The 18,663-nt window shown below is 51.9% G+C and overlaps 1 protein-coding gene across 9 annotated transcripts in view; it reads right to left on the bottom strand.

The window, feature by feature from the left end:
- Nucleotides 1-18,663, bottom strand: part of ST3GAL1 (ST3 beta-galactoside alpha-2,3-sialyltransferase 1) — a 105,596-nt gene that overhangs the window by 13,762 nt on the left and 73,171 nt on the right. For 8 of the 9 annotated variants that reach the window (XR_004261566.1, XM_032254153.1, XM_032254107.1 and 5 more), the window contains one exon: nt 64-945. Coding sequence is in view for 8 of the 9 variants with exons in the window: in XM_032254153.1 (XP_032110044.1) it covers nt 64-369 (306 nt within the window). In the remaining variant the exon portion in view is untranslated. Of the gene's footprint in view, nt 1-63; nt 946-14,077; nt 17,059-18,663 lie in introns of those variants that run through there. The other variant, XM_032254146.1, reaches the window with a different exon arrangement.

The following is an 18,663-nucleotide window of genomic DNA, read 5'->3' on the forward strand; positions in this document are numbered from 1 at the left end:
CCCCCCCCTCAGCCCAGACCTCCCCCCCCCCAGTCCAGACCCCGCTCTCAGGCTGCGTCTCACCAGCCACCATTGGTAGGTGTCGTCCTCCAGGAGCGCGTTCTGGGCGGTCAGCAGCGGCTGCACCGTCTGGTTGAACCTCTCGTCGAACCAGGCCGAGAGCTTGCGCTGCCCGATGCAGTGGGTGCAGGTGCAGGGCCTCGGCCTGATCAGCCTCCTCAGGTTCTCGGAGAGCTCCAGGACCATCTGCTTGGGGAACCAGGTGGTGGCCACCATGGTGTGGGAGTAGTTCAGGAAGAAGGAGGTGAGGAAGATGAAGAGCAGGAGGAAGGTGAGCACTTTCAGGGTCCTCTTCCGCAGGGTCACCATCTTCGCTGTCCTGGTGGCGGCCTCCCTGCGATGGACGGGAGGAACTCCCTCCTAAGAGAGGAGAAATACAGCAGAAAAATCCCAGAGGTGGAGGCTCGATTAGAAGGGATGGCAGGAATTCCAAGGGAGGACTCAAGGGCCGTAAAACTCAACTTCACTCCCACTGGGGGACGACCCCCAGAGTGTCCCAGACACCACTGTGTAGCAGATGAAGGCCATTAGTGGCGTGTTGGCTTTGCTTGCATCTATTTCCCTTTTCAGAAAATAAAGTAGCCTATTCTTCTGCAATCCTTCAAGAGCTGATAATGTCTCCTGATAAAGCGTTACCCAGTGATTTCCTTTCCCATTCAAAGAAGCTAAGGGGTAATTAATCTCTGTGACAGTCCAGGGTCCCTCAGGAGCGGGGACCTCGAAGGAAGGGTCTTGGTATAGCAGGGACGGAAGCTGTCTCTGCCGTCCTCCTCCGACTGTGGTTTCTGATGATCCTTAATTAGGGCTTTGTCTTTCCCATGCTGTTGCAAGAGACATGGCGGTTACACGGCCAGCTTGATGAAGACACAGAAGATTGTCTGTCATCTGCAGAGAAAAGGAGGAAGAAAACAGAGTGAGATTCTGCGATCCTGCTATAAAAATGTTTCTCTCCACAGCTCCACCAGGATGCATTCTGTGGTCTTCCTTCTGGTGTCATGCCAACCTGGCAGGCAGCTGTGGATGGTTTATCTACCTTCGTGAGCCTCAGTGCATGCATACAATGGATGTTATCATCTCTTTGCAAGGTTACTATGGGGTGCAGAAGGCGTCCGCTCCATGTTTCCAACAACCAGAACCTAGCACATTGACACACTCAACAAACATTTGTCAAATGAGCTCATGACGCATGTAGGTACAATACACACAGGGATTGTTCAATGCCTATGACTTGCCTTTCTTTCTCCTTCATTCTCTTCCAGATTTTGGATTTCAGCAACAAGCACAACAATGGTATGCTTACAGAGTGGCCCCAGTTTCCTCCGACCTGGACATTCAAGCTCTGCCGGCTGGCCTCAGTTCCATAGAAGGGGCTTTAGACCAGGTTCAAGTTCTGATTTCCCAGATGTGGAGGCTTGGGAAGGTTATTCAACCTTCCTGCCCCTCAATTTCTCCTTCTGTAAAATGAGATACTAACACCCTACTTACAGAATGGTTATAAAAATGAGATAAAATGATGTATGCTGGGCTTCTGGTGCTTATTAGGCCATTGCTAAATTTTAATTCCTTCTTCAACATATGAATGAATCAATATTCTTTGGTGGTCCACTGAGAGCTGACAGGACGATATATTCACGCATACCTAGCTCCTCAGATAATCCTCAGAAGACACTGCCAGCTAGACACTAGTTTCTGGTTTTGTCTTGGAAGAAATCGAGACTCAAAGAGGTTAGATGGCTTGCCTAAGGAAAGGAAGAAGCAGGATCTCAGTCCAAATCTACAGTCCTCTGATTCCTTGCATCTGGAGGGGTTGGAGGACCAGGAACGGGGCTGGGGGGCTCTGCCCTGGAGTTGACACCTGTCGTGTTAATTGGTCTTCAGATTACTATGGCTGGAGGGATACAGAGCAAGGGGTGAGTATTCTTTTGAAGAAAGCAAATGTGTACTTCTCAAATGCCCATCAGAGACCACCCCACGCCCCGGATCTCACTGACACCTTGGGATTTCTGTCTGGTACAACTGCGGTTATACCTCTGCACTGGAGCACAGCCTCTTTGGTCTTTGCTTGGAATGCTGGAATGGTTCCCCTACCTCTGTTTGTCTGATCAATTCTTCCCCATCCTCAAGGTATAGATAGTCAACAGCAGGGTATTTGTTTTCCAGGAAAATTAAAGTGGAAGGGAGATTGATCACCTTTTGGTAGAAGGGGGGCAGCTCAAAAACCATATTAAATCCACAGTGTCTATCTGGAACCACCCAGGGCTCAAGATATGTTGGGTGCAACCTACCACTTCCTGAACTAGAAGCCCAACGTGTGGAGGATAAGTCTGAGCTCAAAACCAGATTAAATCCACAGTGACTTTCTGGAGACATCTAGCTCAAGATGCATGGGGTGCAGCCCCCTGCAGCTTCCCAAACTAGACGCCCAATGTATGGAGGATGAGGTCTGAGCTCTGCAGCTCAGTTGGCAATGTCATTTTTATCTGGCCTCTGCTCCATTTTTCACTTTTCATGACATCCTAGATTTTGTTTATAACCTAGTGGTGTCCACAGCGTCCCATCCAATTCTCTCCCCTCCTGCCCCCATCAATGAGCAGCTCTGTAATTAGAGTAAGAATAACTTCTGTATCATCTCAGGTAGGCTCTCAGTTCACTTGACTGGCGGAGGGTTCCCACTTCTTACTTACCCCGGTACTTGATCCCGGGTTGGGCATATGCCTTAAATCATCCAGTCAAACTTTGGTAGGGAGGGAAGAAACTTTCTCTTGCTCTGGCTGGCTTGTTGTTCACATGTGGAATATCCTGCTGGCTATGTTGCTAGCTTGTGTAGAAGAGACTAGAGCTGATCAGCCCAAACAAATGCTGCGAAAGCCCTGATCCAGCTCGACCTGCAGCCCCTCTCCCCTCCACATCTTGACTTTTCAGTAACATGAGAGAATAAATCCCCTGTATGGGGTAAAGCAGATAATTTGTACCTTGAAGCAACATGAGTGACCCACAGGTCATAGTTGCTCCTACCTCTGTGCCCCAGCTCAGGCTGTCCCCACTGTCCAGAAAACCACTCCATCCTGCTTGGCCGATGGCTCTTACTCATTCTCTAGGGCTTAGCTGGTGCTACCTCCTAGAGGAAGCCTTGCCCACTCCTGGGGCGAGTTAGGGGTCCTGGCTCCCCGATGTCCTGGCTGTACTCTCTCTTCACTCATCTTTCTCCTCCCTGGACTGGGAAAAAGGTGAGGATGGAAGCTCAGCCTCACTATGGTGGTGGCCCTGTTACCTGTGCACACACTCACTGCTCAGTGGAGGCGTGGGGCATGAAGGGACCCAGAAATGAATGAAGGGAAACAGGACGGCCGGCAGTTCAGAGGGAGATCTGAGCAAGCACAGACTCCAAGTCAGAAGATTTTGATTCTCAGCAGCCTGTCCCACTCCGATCGCTGTGTGACCATGAACAAGTCACCTAGCCCTTCAGAACCATCCCTTCAATGGGAAACTGGGATTGATAACACAGATTCTGCTCTTTCCTCAGGGCCGTCAGCCCACAAAGGTGTGTCCATTCATCTCATTCACTGACTGCATATTTGCTGGTCCTTGCGATCTCCAGGCCCTGGACAAGGTGGCTGGGGTACCTCGTAAAAGGATCTAAGGTAGAGGCCTCCCAGGCATCAATAAAGCCCCAGACCCTTTGGAAGACAGGAGGTCAGTATGGAAGGATCAGACACAGGGTGGAGGAAAGGAGTGGGTGGGGGTGAGAGGGAATCTGGGCATGCAGCTAGGGTGAGAGTGCGTTGGGCCGGAGAAGTCACAGCCAAGACTAAGTTTTCTCTGGGTGACATGGAAACCCGGTGGTGGGGCTGAGCAGAGGAGGGCCATAGTCTTACTACATTTGCCTTTATAATGAGCAGGGCCTAGGACACCCATGCCCTTAGTGCCTCTGTGCTCTTAATGCCAGGGCAGAGATGAGCTCTCTGAAATAGACGACTGTTTTGTTTTGTTTCGTTTTTGAGATGGAGTTTCACTCTGGTCGCCCAGGCTAGAGTGCAGTGGCATGATCTCGGCTCACTGCAACCTCCATCTCCAGGGTTTAAGCGATTCTCCTGCCTCAGCCTCCTGAGTAGCTGGGATTACAAGCAACCCCCACCATGCCTGCTAATTTTTGTATTTTTAGTAGAGACAGGGTTTTGCCATGTTGGTCAGACTTGTCTCAAACTCCTAACCTAGGTGATCCCGAGTCCCACCTCAGCCTCACAAAGTGCTGGGATTACAGGCATGAGCCACTGCACTAGGCCTGAAATAGATGACTATTGAATCGTGTTGACCAAACGAGGCCCTGGTTGAGAGGTCAGTTTCCCTACAATGTCCTGCCTCTGCGTGAGAGATATTAACACTGTAGCCTGATGCCAGGGGTTGGGTGAGAGGTGGGGCAGCCAGCAAGGTTGTGCTGCACAGGCTGTGGGACTGTTGACAGCCTCCTCCCCTCTGGGGCATCCTGCAGCCACACCTCCAAGGCCAGGGCACTCCCCACAACCAGCAGAGGCTTCTGAGCTGATATCATTTAGCGCTTTCCGAAGCCCTGGATAAAACTGCAGTGGAAAAGCAAAATCACCACTCCACCCTTTTCCCGGCTCCAGGGAAGAAACGAGGACTGCATGTCTTCTCTGTGCTCTAGCAAGTGTGGGGCAGCCTGCAGGCATGGGGGAATGCCAGCTCTGGCTCCCAGAAATGAAACCTGGGCCAACACGCCACGGACCAAAGATCTCTGCATGCCAAGTGTGCGGTGGGGGAGGCCTGGCCTCCCAGAACAAGGAGAAAGAAGAGAGGGAGCAGGGAAGGATAGGGAAGGAGGGAGGCTGGCTCCTTGTCCTGTGCCGAATGGCAGTATTTCCCACCCACATACTCAATACGAGGAGGCATGAAGCATCTGTACACGACAGAGCTTAGCAGTGTCACCAGCAAAAACTGACAAGTGTCAGCACCCTTTTGAGGACCAGAAAGTAAGAATTTCCCTAACAAGTGTTCCTAATGAAGATAAACTTCCCTGGCAATGGGGAGTTGAGGAGCAATGACCAGAGACTGAGGGAACTGTGTGAAATTCCTAGAAAACCAAATGAGTGAACCACACAGGGTTTTGAGCCTGTAGTAAATGCCTGCTGAACGGGATGGTAGTAAACACGCATCACAGGCTGGGATGCCCTCCCAGCCCTTCACAGAGCCCCTGGAACTATGATCACTGGCGAAATGCCTGAGCGAACCTTGCAGGCTGTTGGCAAAGTTGATGCTTTCAATACAGAGCAGCCACGACTTTCCCCCATGTGATCCCCAAGTCCCCAGGCAAGGTGGGTAACCTTTAGGCTTGTCTCCCTGAAATAAAAAAACTAATATCCAGAGAAGGCAAGTGACTTATCCATCGTCACACAGATGGTGGCAAAGCCAGACACCTGCCTTCTCCTGTTGCCTTCTATGTAGCCATGGCTCCTCACTCAATTTCATCAATACCTGCTCTTATCGTCCCCATTTCCTTTCTCATAACTTCTCTGGACTTGGTTTACTGTCATTTTTACAGCTTCCTACGTTGGATACTATCTTCTATACCTTCTTGCTATACCTTCTCTATTTGAATTATGCATGAAGTTCTTCATTTCAGTGGTGTCTTTTAGTTCCAGAATTTCCACCTAATTTTTTGACAGGTTCTAATTTGCTGGCGAATTTCTCCATTTTGTCGTCTATCTCTGTGCAATTACTCAGCACAGCCACCTTAAAGCCCGCATTGGAAATCCTGTGATACTTGGATAATGTGGGTCTACTTCTATTGTCTATTTTCTCAGTTGCTCTCTTTCTTTGGTTATTTGGTTCTGCCCTTGGCAGGCCTGGTTGCTGTGCATACTGTGTATGACAAAAATGCAGAGGCTCTGGATGAGGCTGTCGTCCTTCAGAGAGGACTGGCTGTCTTCTGATGAGCAGGTACAGAAGAGGCACATTACTGAGCTGTGTTTCACTTTTCATGAAGACTGGTCTATTTCTGGTTTGCTCTTGCCCTGGGGCACAGCCATTCTCAACGGGTAAAGTGAGATGCCTATCAGGGTGACTCTTCCTTACAGACTCCTCTCTCCAACTTCTGTCTCCCTTGTACTATGCGAGCGAGCACCATAAGCTTAGTTTAGCCTTTCTTTTCTTTTCTTCTCTCTCTCTTTTTTTTTTTTTTTTTTTTGAGGGAGAGTCTCACTCTGCTGCCCAGGCTTGAATGCAGTGGCATGATATTGGCTCACAGCAACCTCCACCTGCCAGGTTCAAGCAATTCTCCTGCCTCAGCTTCCCGAGTAGCTGGGACTACAGGCATGCGCCACCATACGTGGCTAATTGTGTATTTTTAGTTGAGACGGGATTTCTCTATGTTGGTCAGACTGATCTCAAACTCCTAACCTCAGGCGATCCTCGCCTTGGCCTCCCGAAGTGCTGGGATCACAGGCATGAGCCACCATGCCCAGTCTTTTTAACTTTTCATCTGGTGTTTTCTGTTTGGTTTCAAAGACTCTGGATCCATGAAACTTAAGTGCTGGCAATGCCTTGAAAGGAAAATGTTAAAAGGCATGAGCACACATTCTTTTCCTTGTGGTTCCTTTTGCTCTAGGTTCTTGATTCCTTGAGTTTTGGTTGACTTAGTGGTCCTGAACTCACTCACTCCCTCTGCCTACCTACCTGTCTCTGTTTTGCTTCTCTGCCTTGCGCCTGAGACTGCCAAACACTCTGAACCGCTGCTCTCTTCTTGTCCTCTGAACCCTCTGCACAAATCAGCACTTACCTCGTGCAGAAAAGGAGCAGGGAATATTGGGTTTGCCTCAACTTGTTTCCCTTCTCTCGGGGGTCTTCGTGCCTCAAATGCTGGCTGCCTTAGCTGTTCTCTAATGCCCTCAAAGAGCTGGACTTCAAGTTCTTCCAGCTTTCACAGTTCTCAGGGGGAGAAAAGATCTGGCACAAGCTTCTGCCATTGCCCAAAGTAGAAGTCACAGCCTCCTTCCTTTGCCCTTCCATGTTCCTGTTCTTGGAGTGGTTGCCTGTATGTGTCAGGGGCTTGGCAAATTTGGAGAAGAGGGTGGAGCCCAGAAAGGCCCCAGAGGTGCCGAGGCAAATGTCCTCACAGCAGCCAAGTGTGCAGATGGTGGGAGGAAGGGGTAGGTTTGCAGGCAGGAAAGTTGCAGCTGCAGCCATGGCAGCCACCCCTCCCTGCCCCACCCAAGGGCCCCACTGCATCTGCTTTTACTTTATGTCAGAATATCCTGCTCCCAGGCTAGCCCTGCACAGACGGTGGATGACTTCTGGCGCAACACATCCGGGGACTTCCCATGAAACAGATCCTCCCATGTCTTGGCCTTTGGGATCCTGGCCGGCTGCCTTCAAGTATGGGCACAGGGTAGGACCAAGTAAGACTCGACCAGTAAATCTTGGATACTTCATGGCCCTCAAACCTTCTAGTAAGAAGAATGACTCCTTCCTAAACTGCATTCCAGACCCAGCCTGGTCACTGGAGCTTGGAACCCATTTATTCTGGTTTGGGGAAGAATTTGCTAGTGGATTATGGCCAACAGTTGTCTGAACAATAACAACAGCAACAAAGGCACAGACAGACCTGAATTCAAATCCTGACTCTTCCCATTCCTGGCTGTGTATTCATGGGCAAGGCAGTTGCCCTCTCTGATCCTTGGTTCCTGAATCTACAAAATAGGATTAAAAATGCTCACACAGGCTGGGTACAGTGGCTCATGCCTATAATCCTAGCACTTCGGGAGGCCAATCACTTGAGGTGGGTGGATCATTTGAGATCAGGAGTTCGAGACCAGACTGGCCAACACGGTGAAACTTTGTCTCTACCAAAAATACAAAAATTAGCCAGGTGTGGTGGTATGCACCTGTAATCCCAGCTACTTGGGAGGCTGAGGCAGGAGAATCACTTGAACCTGGGAGGTGGAGGTTGTGGTGGTTCAAGATCACATCACCGCACTCCAGCCTGAGCGACAAGCAAAGCTCCATCTCAAAAAAACAAATAAAGAAAAATGCTCACACGAAGGGTTGCCATATGACAAAAAAAGTGACCAGCTCAGTTCCCGCCACAGAGTAGACGCACCACAAAGGTCAATTCTATCTTTCCCCATTAAACTTCAAGCTCCTCATTTGCAAGAAAAAAAAGAAAAAAAGAAGTAGTTCAGCAGAACAGAAGAAGAACCCCCTGCCTGTCCTACTGGCAGGGTTATTTAAAAGACCACTTGTCTACTCCCGTGGCCAAGACCTCCCGAGACCTTAGGAGGTCCTAATACACTGAGGGAAAGGTCAGGATTCCCAGGGGCTCCTAGACCCAGAAGACTCAGCAACAACCATGCCTTGGGTCAGGAGGCAGCTGGGCCCAGAGGCTGATGTACAGGGTCAGGCCCACCTGTTTGCAGCCAGCTTTGATTCCCCAGGAGAAAGTTCCTCAAAGTTGCTCAGATAGCTCCGATTTTCCACTCTCCAATCGGTCTTGTGTCCCACATGCTTAGAAACCCAGGTGCATTGTCTTCTAAAGTATCCAAGATGTAGAAATCTGCAGGAAAGCCTGGCCACCCTCACAGCCTCTGAGTGCCAGTCTTGAATTGGGGGTCATCTCGTTTTTTGCATTGTTTTTTACAGTTTGCCAAAACAGTCACAGCTGCCATCCATTTGACCCTTTCAGCAGCCCCATTCACTGAGTGGTGAACAGAACACAGGTATTGGGGGTCAGCCAGATCTGAGTTGGAATCCTGAATCTCCTACCTCCTAGCTGAGAAGTCTTGGGTAAGGGGATCCACCCCATCGGGCTCAGGGCCTGCACCAGGAAGATGGGGAAAATCTCATCTCTTCAAAGGGACACATGAGGATGAAGTGCATAAATGCTTCACATTTAACAGATGCTCAATACACAGGAGTCTCCTTCACTGTCATCTTACAGACAAGGAGACTGAGGCTGAGAGAGGGCAGGCACCTGGATTGAGTTAAAACAACCAGGAGATGGCAGAGCCAACTTGGACCAGGTCTTCTGTATCTTTGGGATCAATGTCTAAACGTTTCTTTCCTCCTTCCTTCCTTCCCCCCTTTCCTACATACTCTGTGCTAGGAATGCTAGCACAGAGTATGTAGGAAGAAGATGCTGTCCCTGGAAGCTGAGAGTGTGGAACTTCCATATGGAACCCTCCCAGCACCGTCCCCTGTGCCCCTGTGTTATTACAAGGTGGTGTGTCTGAGATCCACTTTAATCCCTTATTCGGAGAATCAGGCTAATAAGAAACCTGGGCCAGGTGAGTCATAGCTGGAGGCGCCTGCTTGGAAGCCTTGCCGGGCTTTAGGAAGCCTGCCCCTGCCCCAGGATTCCTGCCACCTGTCCATCGCCCTGCAGCTAAGGTACTCCTGGCCTTATACTGCTCACACTGGGTGATGAGGCCTTTTCTTTGCTGATGTCCTTAACCCTCCCTGCTGCCTGGCTATCACCTACTGGGAATTATGATGGGAGACTGTTCAGAAACATTTAAGGAGAACTCAACAAGCTTGCACCTATGATCAATGAATGAGGCTAGAAGCTAGAGTGGTATCTGCAATCCACACGTCTCAAAAATCCTATTCAGAGTTGCATCCACCCTGCCTGCCTTCCAGGGCTCAGGGCATCCCGTTTCTTGCTGCTGGCAGGGGTTCCTATTCTGGCCACTGTCTATAGGAGTAAGGGTTTGATCCTACACTGCTGTGTGCTTCCCCTGTACTGCCGGGGCTGGAAGCCTAGGAACTACATTTCCCAGCATCCCTGTCCACAGTGCTCTGGAAATGGTAGAGATCTGACCAGTGATAGTTGGGATGGCAGGTGAACCAGGCAGGAGCCTTCCTCCCTCCCACAGTGGTAGAAGCTGCTGTGTGGCTGCCCCAGAATCTGGACTCCAGAACCAGCCTCCTTCCACCTCCAGGCTGAGGGCCGCTGCAGATTCTGCCCTGACTTTCTGAAGCTCCATGGCCTGTGGGCCTCAACCTGAAGCATTGCAGCCAAAACCCCGGAGGGCATTACCTCCAGGGTGTCACCTCCTGGATATTGCCATTCTCACTGCCCTTCCAGGAGTTTCGTAAGCACCCGGATCCCTGCATCAAATCCTGCTGCTTCACTTCATCCCACAGACGTGCAAGCTGAGCTCAGAAACGGGAAGTGACTTTTCCCAGGATACACAGCAAAAGTCCACCAGGGCTAAAGAAAACCAGATGCCCAGGACCAAAGGCACACCTGGCTCCCTAGACAGAACTTGCTCTGTTCTACAGGGTGGCTGCCCTGGAGTGGGTATTCCTCCCATTCACAGGGAAGGATCTTCCCGGGGGGGCTATTTGCTGTGAGCCCTGGGAAGTTATATGAGCCGCTGAGCTTCAAGTTTATCAACTATAAAGCTGGGGCTAAAAACCATCCTTCCTTGAGCAGTGATGTGTCAACACTGAGGACACCTACCATCACTGTCTCTGCCGCACCCTGTTCTAAGCACAACACTGGGGCACATTGGCTGGGCCCACAACAAGCTCCTGATAAGGGTACTGGGTATTACCTCCATCTTTCAGAGCTGGGACACAGGCCTGCAGTGGTCAAGCCGGCTACCTAGGGCCCTCAGCCAGAAGTTGTGAAGTCGGGATTCTGGCCAATGCAGAATCCCGACTTCACACATCTACTGGTGTGAAGTGGATGGCGCCAGGCTGAGGTCTGTCCCTGTCCTGGGCCTGAGCTGTGGAAGAGGGGCTGGCCCATCCCCACTCCACAGTGACAGCGTGAGCGCTGGGCGGGGTTTGCGAGTGGTGCAGCTCAGGGCCTGGCAGGGGCAAGCCTGAGCCCTCCTTTTCCATGTTTTGTTTTCTCCCTGGTCAGCTCCTTTCGGTTCAGCTCCACCCGCTCTGAGTCACCCTGAAGCTGGCAGCTGTGCTCTCATGGCCGAGCCAGACCTGGACCCACTCGACGCCGCTCTCCTCCCCCAGGTCAGGAAGAATCAGCCGTGAGGGCAGCCAGCCCCATTTCCCACCAGAAAACATCGTCCAAGAGAAACAGGGCCACAGTGAGGCGAGACCTGAGAGGGGGCCCTGGCCCCTGCAAGGTAAACAGGTGATGACGAGCTCCCTGTCCGCGGCAGGACTGGGGGGACGTTTCTCTCCTTCTATCAGTTAAAAACTTCTATCAATTAAAAACTGCTGAATGAAGCCAGCCAGCAGCTGTGCTATGCTGAGGCTCCCTGTGCCTCCCAGGAGAGAAGGGAACCCCCCCCCGCTCCCCACCCAGGACAGCAGCCATGGAGCACAGGGTGACTTGGGCCACCTCAGGAGCCTGGGCCAGTCAGCTCATCATTTGTAAATGGGACAATGATGCCAGCCCCACTCACCGAGACTTGGCTAAGTGAACAAATTAGTGGGTAGTTGGTTCATCCTGGAAGTCACTTACTTTTTTTTCTGAGCCTGTTGCCCAGGCTGGAGTACAGTGGTATAATCTTGGCTCACCACAACCTCTGCCTCCCGGGTTCAAGCGATTCTCCTGCCTCAGGCTCCCAAGTAGCTGGGACTACAGGCACGTGCCACCATGTCCAGCTAATTTTTGTATTTTTAGTAGAGAAAGGCTTTCACTCTGTTGGCCAGGCTGGTCTTGAACTCCTGATCTTGTGATCCCCCCACCTTGGCCTCCCAAAGTGCTGGGATTCCAGGCATGAGCCACAGTGCCATACAATCATGTTACTAATAATCTTGAATATTTAACACACATTGGAATCAATGCTATTGGTTTATGGATATATATGAAGTACTTAGAACAATTCCTCAGCCTCACAAAAGAATATTCAACATTAATATTAATATTAGGAAAATGCTACCTACCGGGGATCATCATTCCTCTGAGAAATTCATAACTGCATGTGTGTGTGTGTGTGTGGATACTAGAAGGCGGGGTTGAAAATGGAGATGAAATGGCATGTGTGAGTTTCATACCTACTCCATGCAGGCACTTTACATACAGCATCTCACTCTGTCTTGGCAGCATCTCTGACCTGGACACTGCCATGCTGTTTGTGGATTCTCTCTCTTGCTTTCATTCTTTCATTTGACAGTTACTCACCAGGCACCTGCCATCTAGCAGTCACTGTCCAGTGCTGGACAGAACAATGGTTAAACAGCGTAGAATGGTGGGTGCGGTGGCTCATGCCTGTAATTGCAGCACTTTGGGAGGCCCAGGCGGGTGGATCACTTGAGGTCAGGAGTTCGAGACCAGCCTGGCCAACAGGGTGAAACCGTGTCTCTAAAAACACAAACAAATTAGCTGGGCATGGTGGCAGGTACCCATAACGTAGTCCCAGCTACTCAGGAGGCTGAGGCAGGAGGATTGCTTGAACCAGGGAGGCAGAGATCACACCACTGCACTCTAGCCTGGGTGACACAGCAAGACACCCTCTCAAAAAAAAAAAGACAGAGAGAAAGAGAAAGCAGAATGATCTTCATCTTTGCTCACTGCAAACTTGACATCACAGGGCGGGGCAGAGACTGAGATTATTAAGGAATCACACAAAAGACCAGCTGTGTCGGTTAGATTTAATGTGTCAGCAGGCATATGGCTCATACCTGTAATCCCCGCTATGGGGAGGCTGAGGCAGGAGGATCACCTGAGCCCAGGAATTCAGGGCTGCAATGAGCCATGATCATACTCCAGCCTGGGGTAGCGAGACTTATCTCTAAGTAAATACCTAAATGTAATGAGCCAGCTTGGCTAGGCCATGGTGTCCAGCACTTTGGTCAGACACTCGTCTAGGTGTTTTGGGGAGGGTAACATGCACATGTGGTGAAGTGCCACCATCAGGTAACGTTAAGTAAAGGAGATAACTCCAGGTGGACCTCATCCGATCAGTTGAAGGCCTTAAAAGCAAAAACTGAGGTTCCCTGGAAAGAAGAAATTCTGCCTCAAGATTGAAACAGAGAAACAAAGTCCTGCCTGAGTTTCCAGCCTTCTGAATTGCCCACCAGATTTGGAACTTGGCAGCCCCCACAGCTGCCTGAGCCAGCTCTGAAAGTTGAATCTCTTAATACGCATACACAAATATGAAATAGGCTCTGCTCCTCCAGAGAGCCCTGCCTAGCAAGATAGCCTCCTTGCATGGGAGGGGCTGGCTGGTGTCTGGGGGAAGTGGTAGTGGCCCAGGGTCCACAGGGTGGACAGGTCAGGGGTGAGGGGGTGTGAGAGCCTCCCCAGCACGGGAAGCTACAGGTGCGAGGGCCTATGTGGACAGTAGGTCAGTCCGAGGAGCTGGAAGAAAGTCAAGTGGAGTAAAAGGCTGTAGTGGCGCTGCCCGGCAGGGATGGGCCAGGCAAGGTCTAGTGGCCCAGTAAGGTCTGAACAACCTCCTGGGAGCCACAGGAAGCCCTGGAGGATGGCCAGAGGGGGAGAGGGGACTCAGGACAGGCAGTGACTGCCTTGGTGCCCTCTCTGTGGGACAGCGAAGGGCCGGAGGCCTCTTGCTCCTGTCAGATGGCCCCATCCACATATTAGCTGTGTCGTGGGGTCTCAGTAAGTCTCTGTCCTCTTGTCCCTTCAGCCGTAGTGTTGGAAACACCCCCATCATTTCCAGCCCCAGGGACTGCACCACACTCGGGGTTTCCCACACTACACCACCACCTTGTGAATCACCTTAAACGCAGCTCCCCGCCACTGCCCACTCTGAAAGCACCATTTGCATCCCGCCAGCACTATGACCAGTCCAGGTGACCCCACAGACCTAAGTCCAAGGGGCACAGCTGACAGTGTGGTCTAAGCAATGAGTGCCCAGGAGCTGTGCCCTACAGAAAGCCCTGCCTCCCCCAACAACACCAGAGACCACCCAAGCTGCTCCCGGAACAGGCGCTGACTGCCTCAGAGGATTTACGGGAAGCGTGTGGGGCAGCTGGATGCCCTGAGCCCTGGCCTCCCTTCCACCTTGGGTAGCTGCTCTCGCTAGAATCCTCCCAAACTCGGCTCCAACTCCACTGAGGCACTCACCCATCGGGACACTTCATTGTCAGGCTCGAGACACTGATAGCGTCTTTGGCAGGGGTGGCACCAGGAGCTCCCTTGCAGCACTCAGCCAAGCTCCACACATTCCACGTCCCATCAGGGGGACACCCCAAGCAGCCTGTCCCCCAGGCTCTCTGATGACAGCACCAGCCCCTCCCATAGAGATGTAATCAACACCAGCAGAGCCAGAGGGCAAGGTCCCTTTAGCCTGCCCACGGCTGCTCCAATCAGTGCCTGTGGTTTGACCACCACCCACTCCTGAGCCCCTCTTGGAGTTTGATCTGCTCTGTCCTTGCCTGTTGTTCTCTGACTCCTGCTGGGCGTAAATATCAAAGAATCCTCATTGTTTTATAATCCTGCAGACAAAAGCCCATGAAGTATCTAACGAGATCTAGTGGCCTCTGGTCTGCTTCTCCTCCCCATCTCTGCCACATCCCCACCTTATCTGTGCACGCCTGACCTATCCATATCTAACACATTTCCTTCATGTGGTTGCCTGGCTAGAGTGCCCAGTGGCTCCTCAGGCAGGCATCTGCTCTTCTGGCAGAGAAGGAAATTGGGCTCTGAGAGGCTACGCAGCTTTTTAGAGGCTAGCTAGAATGGGAAATGGGCATCTCCGGGTCCTACGAAGGAGGTGACACCATAATCCCATTTTACAGACGGGGATGCTGAGGCCCTTGGGCACCAGTAGCTTACTCTGGGTCACGTGGCTAGGGAGGGTGAGGGCTGATTTCCTGAAGCTGCTCTTCCAGGCTCCACTGCCATCCCTCTCACCCAGGTACACGAGCATGCCTGCAATGCTTCAAGAACACAGCTGGCGGCGTGCATATCTTCATGGCTAGATAGTGAAGCCACAGACTAGGCCAGCTCCAGGACCCAGCCCAGGGCGGTTCACACGCATAAATCTGCTCATGAGGAACCAGTGCCTCCCAGGACATGACGCCAAGCACCTTTGTGATCCACAAGTGGCAGGTAAATGACAACCAAAGGGAGAGGGAGGCTGTGTGAAGCAGGTGGCGGTGGAGACAGGGGTCTTAGCACTGACGGGGAGGGTGGAGGGGGAGGGTAAGCCAGGCCTGAGCCCCAAAATGCACATGGTGGTGATGATGGAGACAGTGGTATGGTTATCGAAAACAAGACGCCCTTCAGAGTGGCTGCTGTGGGTGGAGCTGCATTGTGGAAGTCCTGAGGAACATGGACTTGGGGACTGAAGGCAAGGGGGAGCCCGGCTGGCTTTTGAGCAGCAGACAGTAGTGACAACAACCGGCACATGGCGGCTGGACTGGAGAGGGGCCACAGGACACCGTGTGGGAGTCTAGAGAGTGGCCCAGCCTCCGCAAAGGTGACTTGGGAAGCCGGTTTCCTTGGGAGTCTCTGTGTCCTTCCTTCCTCCTTTCTGCATCGATTCCTGCCCATTTCCCCCACAGCCCAGGAGGGTCAGCAGGCTGGGAGAACCCTTCGATGTGCCTGCAAATCTTCCTCTTTGCAGCTTAGTGCCTCTTGCTTGTTCCTTTGCTGAGGAACTTGGGGAAAAAAAGATTCCCCTGAAGCACAAATAGTGGCTCGAGAAGGCAGTGTGGAGAAGTGCCCCAGAGAAACACGATTAACAGGATTAGGGTCACATGAGAAGGAGGCGAGTACGTTTTCATATTCACAGCCTCACAAAAAGAATGTAAATCCACAAATCTTCTTATGTGTGTGGATGGAGGAGTGCTAAATTTGGAGTCCGAGGACATCCAGATGACATTAGAAGCGTACGCAGGAACTCAAGGGGTTGCACTATGCACGTGCCCAGGCTCACACTGTCCCAGAAGAAAGGGTTTCCCTCGCTCTGGGCGGTGCAGAAGTCTGATAAAGAACAGACAATTCAGAGCTCCTGATGCCCCTTGCACCTGCCCTCAGGTGTCTGTTGCTGGTTCTAAAACCCTCAGCATAAAGGAAAGACTGGAGGTGCAGCCGCTCTCGAGCTGAGATTCACAAAGTCTGACATGTGGTTTAAAGAGGCACCTTTCTCCCTAGTCCCTGACTTCATGGAAATATTTTAACACTACCGATTTTCAGGGGCATCCAGGAGGTGCCTGAAGGAGCTGAGGGGCAACCTCTAGCGGTATCCACAATAGGGATTAAGATCGCATTCTCAACCCAGCTGCCACAATGGCGAGCTGTGCAGCACCCTCCAGGGCTCTTGGGTGGGTGGGAGCATCAGGCAACAGCAGGCGTTTGGCATGAACCATCCCCAGACACCGAAGGTTGGAGGGGTGTCACGGTGTCCACTGGGGTCACAGGATTAAACTGCCCTGGCCCAGGCCCAGCCATACCCCCACCTCTGGGCACCAGAGGAGAGGAAGGGTAGCTCTCATCAGAAAGGGCCCAGCACTCAGGAAGGGAGGGAGATCTTGCCCTTTTGACAAGGGACTGCCAAGCTGTCCACGGGGAGGACCGAGAGCATGGGTGGCCAGAGCAGATGGGCAAGGATCAGCACCATGGGGCCAGGGCACGTTCAGAGCAGCCGAGGCCTGGCAGCCCTGATAAGACTCAGGACAGAAGGTAAGAAGGGACACTGGGCAGCTTGGGACAGCAGAGGCCCAGCAAGCAGGTGGGAGAATGGGGGCCAGTTCTGAGCAAGAGGCACTCCCAGAGCCTGTCCCTGGGGGGCAGGAGGCGTGGACCACGGAGAGAGTGAGACACTAGCATTGATGCCTCCCCACGTGCACCCACAGCTGGCGAGTCCTGAAGATGGCTGGGGAAGAAAGCACTGAGTCCTGTCCCTAAAGTGCACCAACTCTGTACCAGACACCGAGTCGGCACTTCTCTTAGGTTGCTGGATTGACCTCAACAGCTTTACCAAGGGGTGATACATTCCCTTTCAAAGTGAAGAAATGGGGCTAGGTGCAGTGGCTCACACCTATAATCCCAGCACTTTGAGAAGTCAAGGCGGGTGGATCACTTGAGGTCAGAAGTTCAAGACCAGCCTGGCCAACATGGTGAAACCCTGTCTCTACCAAAAATACAAAAATTATCTGGATGTAGTGGCATATGTCTGTAGTCCCAGCTATTTGGGAGGCTGAGGCATCAGAATTGCTTGAACTTGGGAGGTGAAGGCTGCAGTGAGCCAAGATGGCACCATGGCACTCCAGCCCAGATGACAGAGCAAAACTCTGTCTCAAAAAAATAAAATAAATAGAACAGAACAGAACAGAGGGTGATCCAAGCAGCCCAGCTCCAGAGGCCCAGCTCTTCCTGCTAAGAATCTGCCTCTTGGCTTCTGCTGGTCTCTCTGGGTGGAGACCATGCCCCACCTGGGGACACGTCCATGCTGCAGGTGGAGTTCTCCACTCAGTCCTACTACCCCACCCTCCCCACAAAGTGATCACAAGTGCTTCTCACCCTCTGTCCAACGAGGAGGTGACTCTGGCAGCAGAGGTCAACTGAGCCATGCCAAATGACTACTGGGAATGTCAAACACCTCATGGCCAGAGGTGCCCCGGGCAGGGGCCCTCTGTCCCAGCTCTGTCAGAGCTGGCCACCAGGTAGGCCTCCAGCACTGGGCGTGTGCCTCCCATCCTACACTACAGTCCTTTCTGGGACCTCCCGGGGGTGGGAGGACTGGACGCCTTGTCCCCAGCTGCCCATTAGAAGGCCTCCCACATAGGGAACACAGCATTTTAAAAACATCTTGTTCTGCTCAACTTTGAAACACACAAGTGTTATTTTATCTCCTCCCACAATCCAGTGACAGGAGGTGGGCCTTGCCAAAGCCGGCTGTACTCCTTGGGTCTTGTAGAGAAATGAAGATGGAAGGGCAGGAGGACTAGGGATGGGGATGGCAGAATGTGCCCAGCACTGGCTAGAGGCCTGCATCTCAATTCCAGCTCTCATGCTTGGCCAGCTGGCTGACTTCACAAAACCTTCCTCAACCACAACAAGTGCAAATCCTTGTCTTTGAGCATCCTGGAGGGTGCACATGAGTTTGCATGTGGGGGACACTGTGTGTAAGCCTTAGCTCCCTTCGGATGTACAGCATGGGGTGGGAGGAACGTGATCTAAAGAGAGGCCACCCTGGGTGGGCGAGCACTTTGGGAGACCCAGGTGGGCGGATCATAAGGTCAGGAGTTCGAGCCCAGCCTGGCCAATATGGTGAAACATTGTCTCTATGAAAAATATAAAAAGTCGGCCAGGTGTGGTGGCACGCACTTGTAGTCCAAGATACTCAGGAGGCTGAGGCAGAAGAATCACTGGAACCTGGGAGGCAGAGGTTGCAGTGAGCCAAAATCATGTCACTACACTCCAGGCTGGGTGACAGAGCAAGACTCTGAATCAGAAACAAAAAAGAGAGGCCCCCCTATCTATTTCCTCTTACCCTCTGGGGTTCTAACTCCTTTCACTTGTTCTCTTTCCTTCTCCCCTGAGTGATCAACACTACCCTTTACCCTTTATCCATGGCAGGCAGATCTTGCAAGCATGTCTGAGTGTGTGTGTTGTGCACTAGAGCTACACAGCAAACATTAACATCTCAGTGAAGAAAAGGGATAACAAAAATCCTAGAAGGATATATTACTAGGAAGAACTTG

This window comes from Sapajus apella, unplaced genomic scaffold (assembly GCF_009761245.1).
Source record: "Sapajus apella isolate SASKATOON/1434 unplaced genomic scaffold, GSC_monkey_1.0 scaffold3, whole genome shotgun sequence".
NCBI lineage: Eukaryota > Metazoa > Chordata > Mammalia > Primates > Cebidae > Sapajus > Sapajus apella.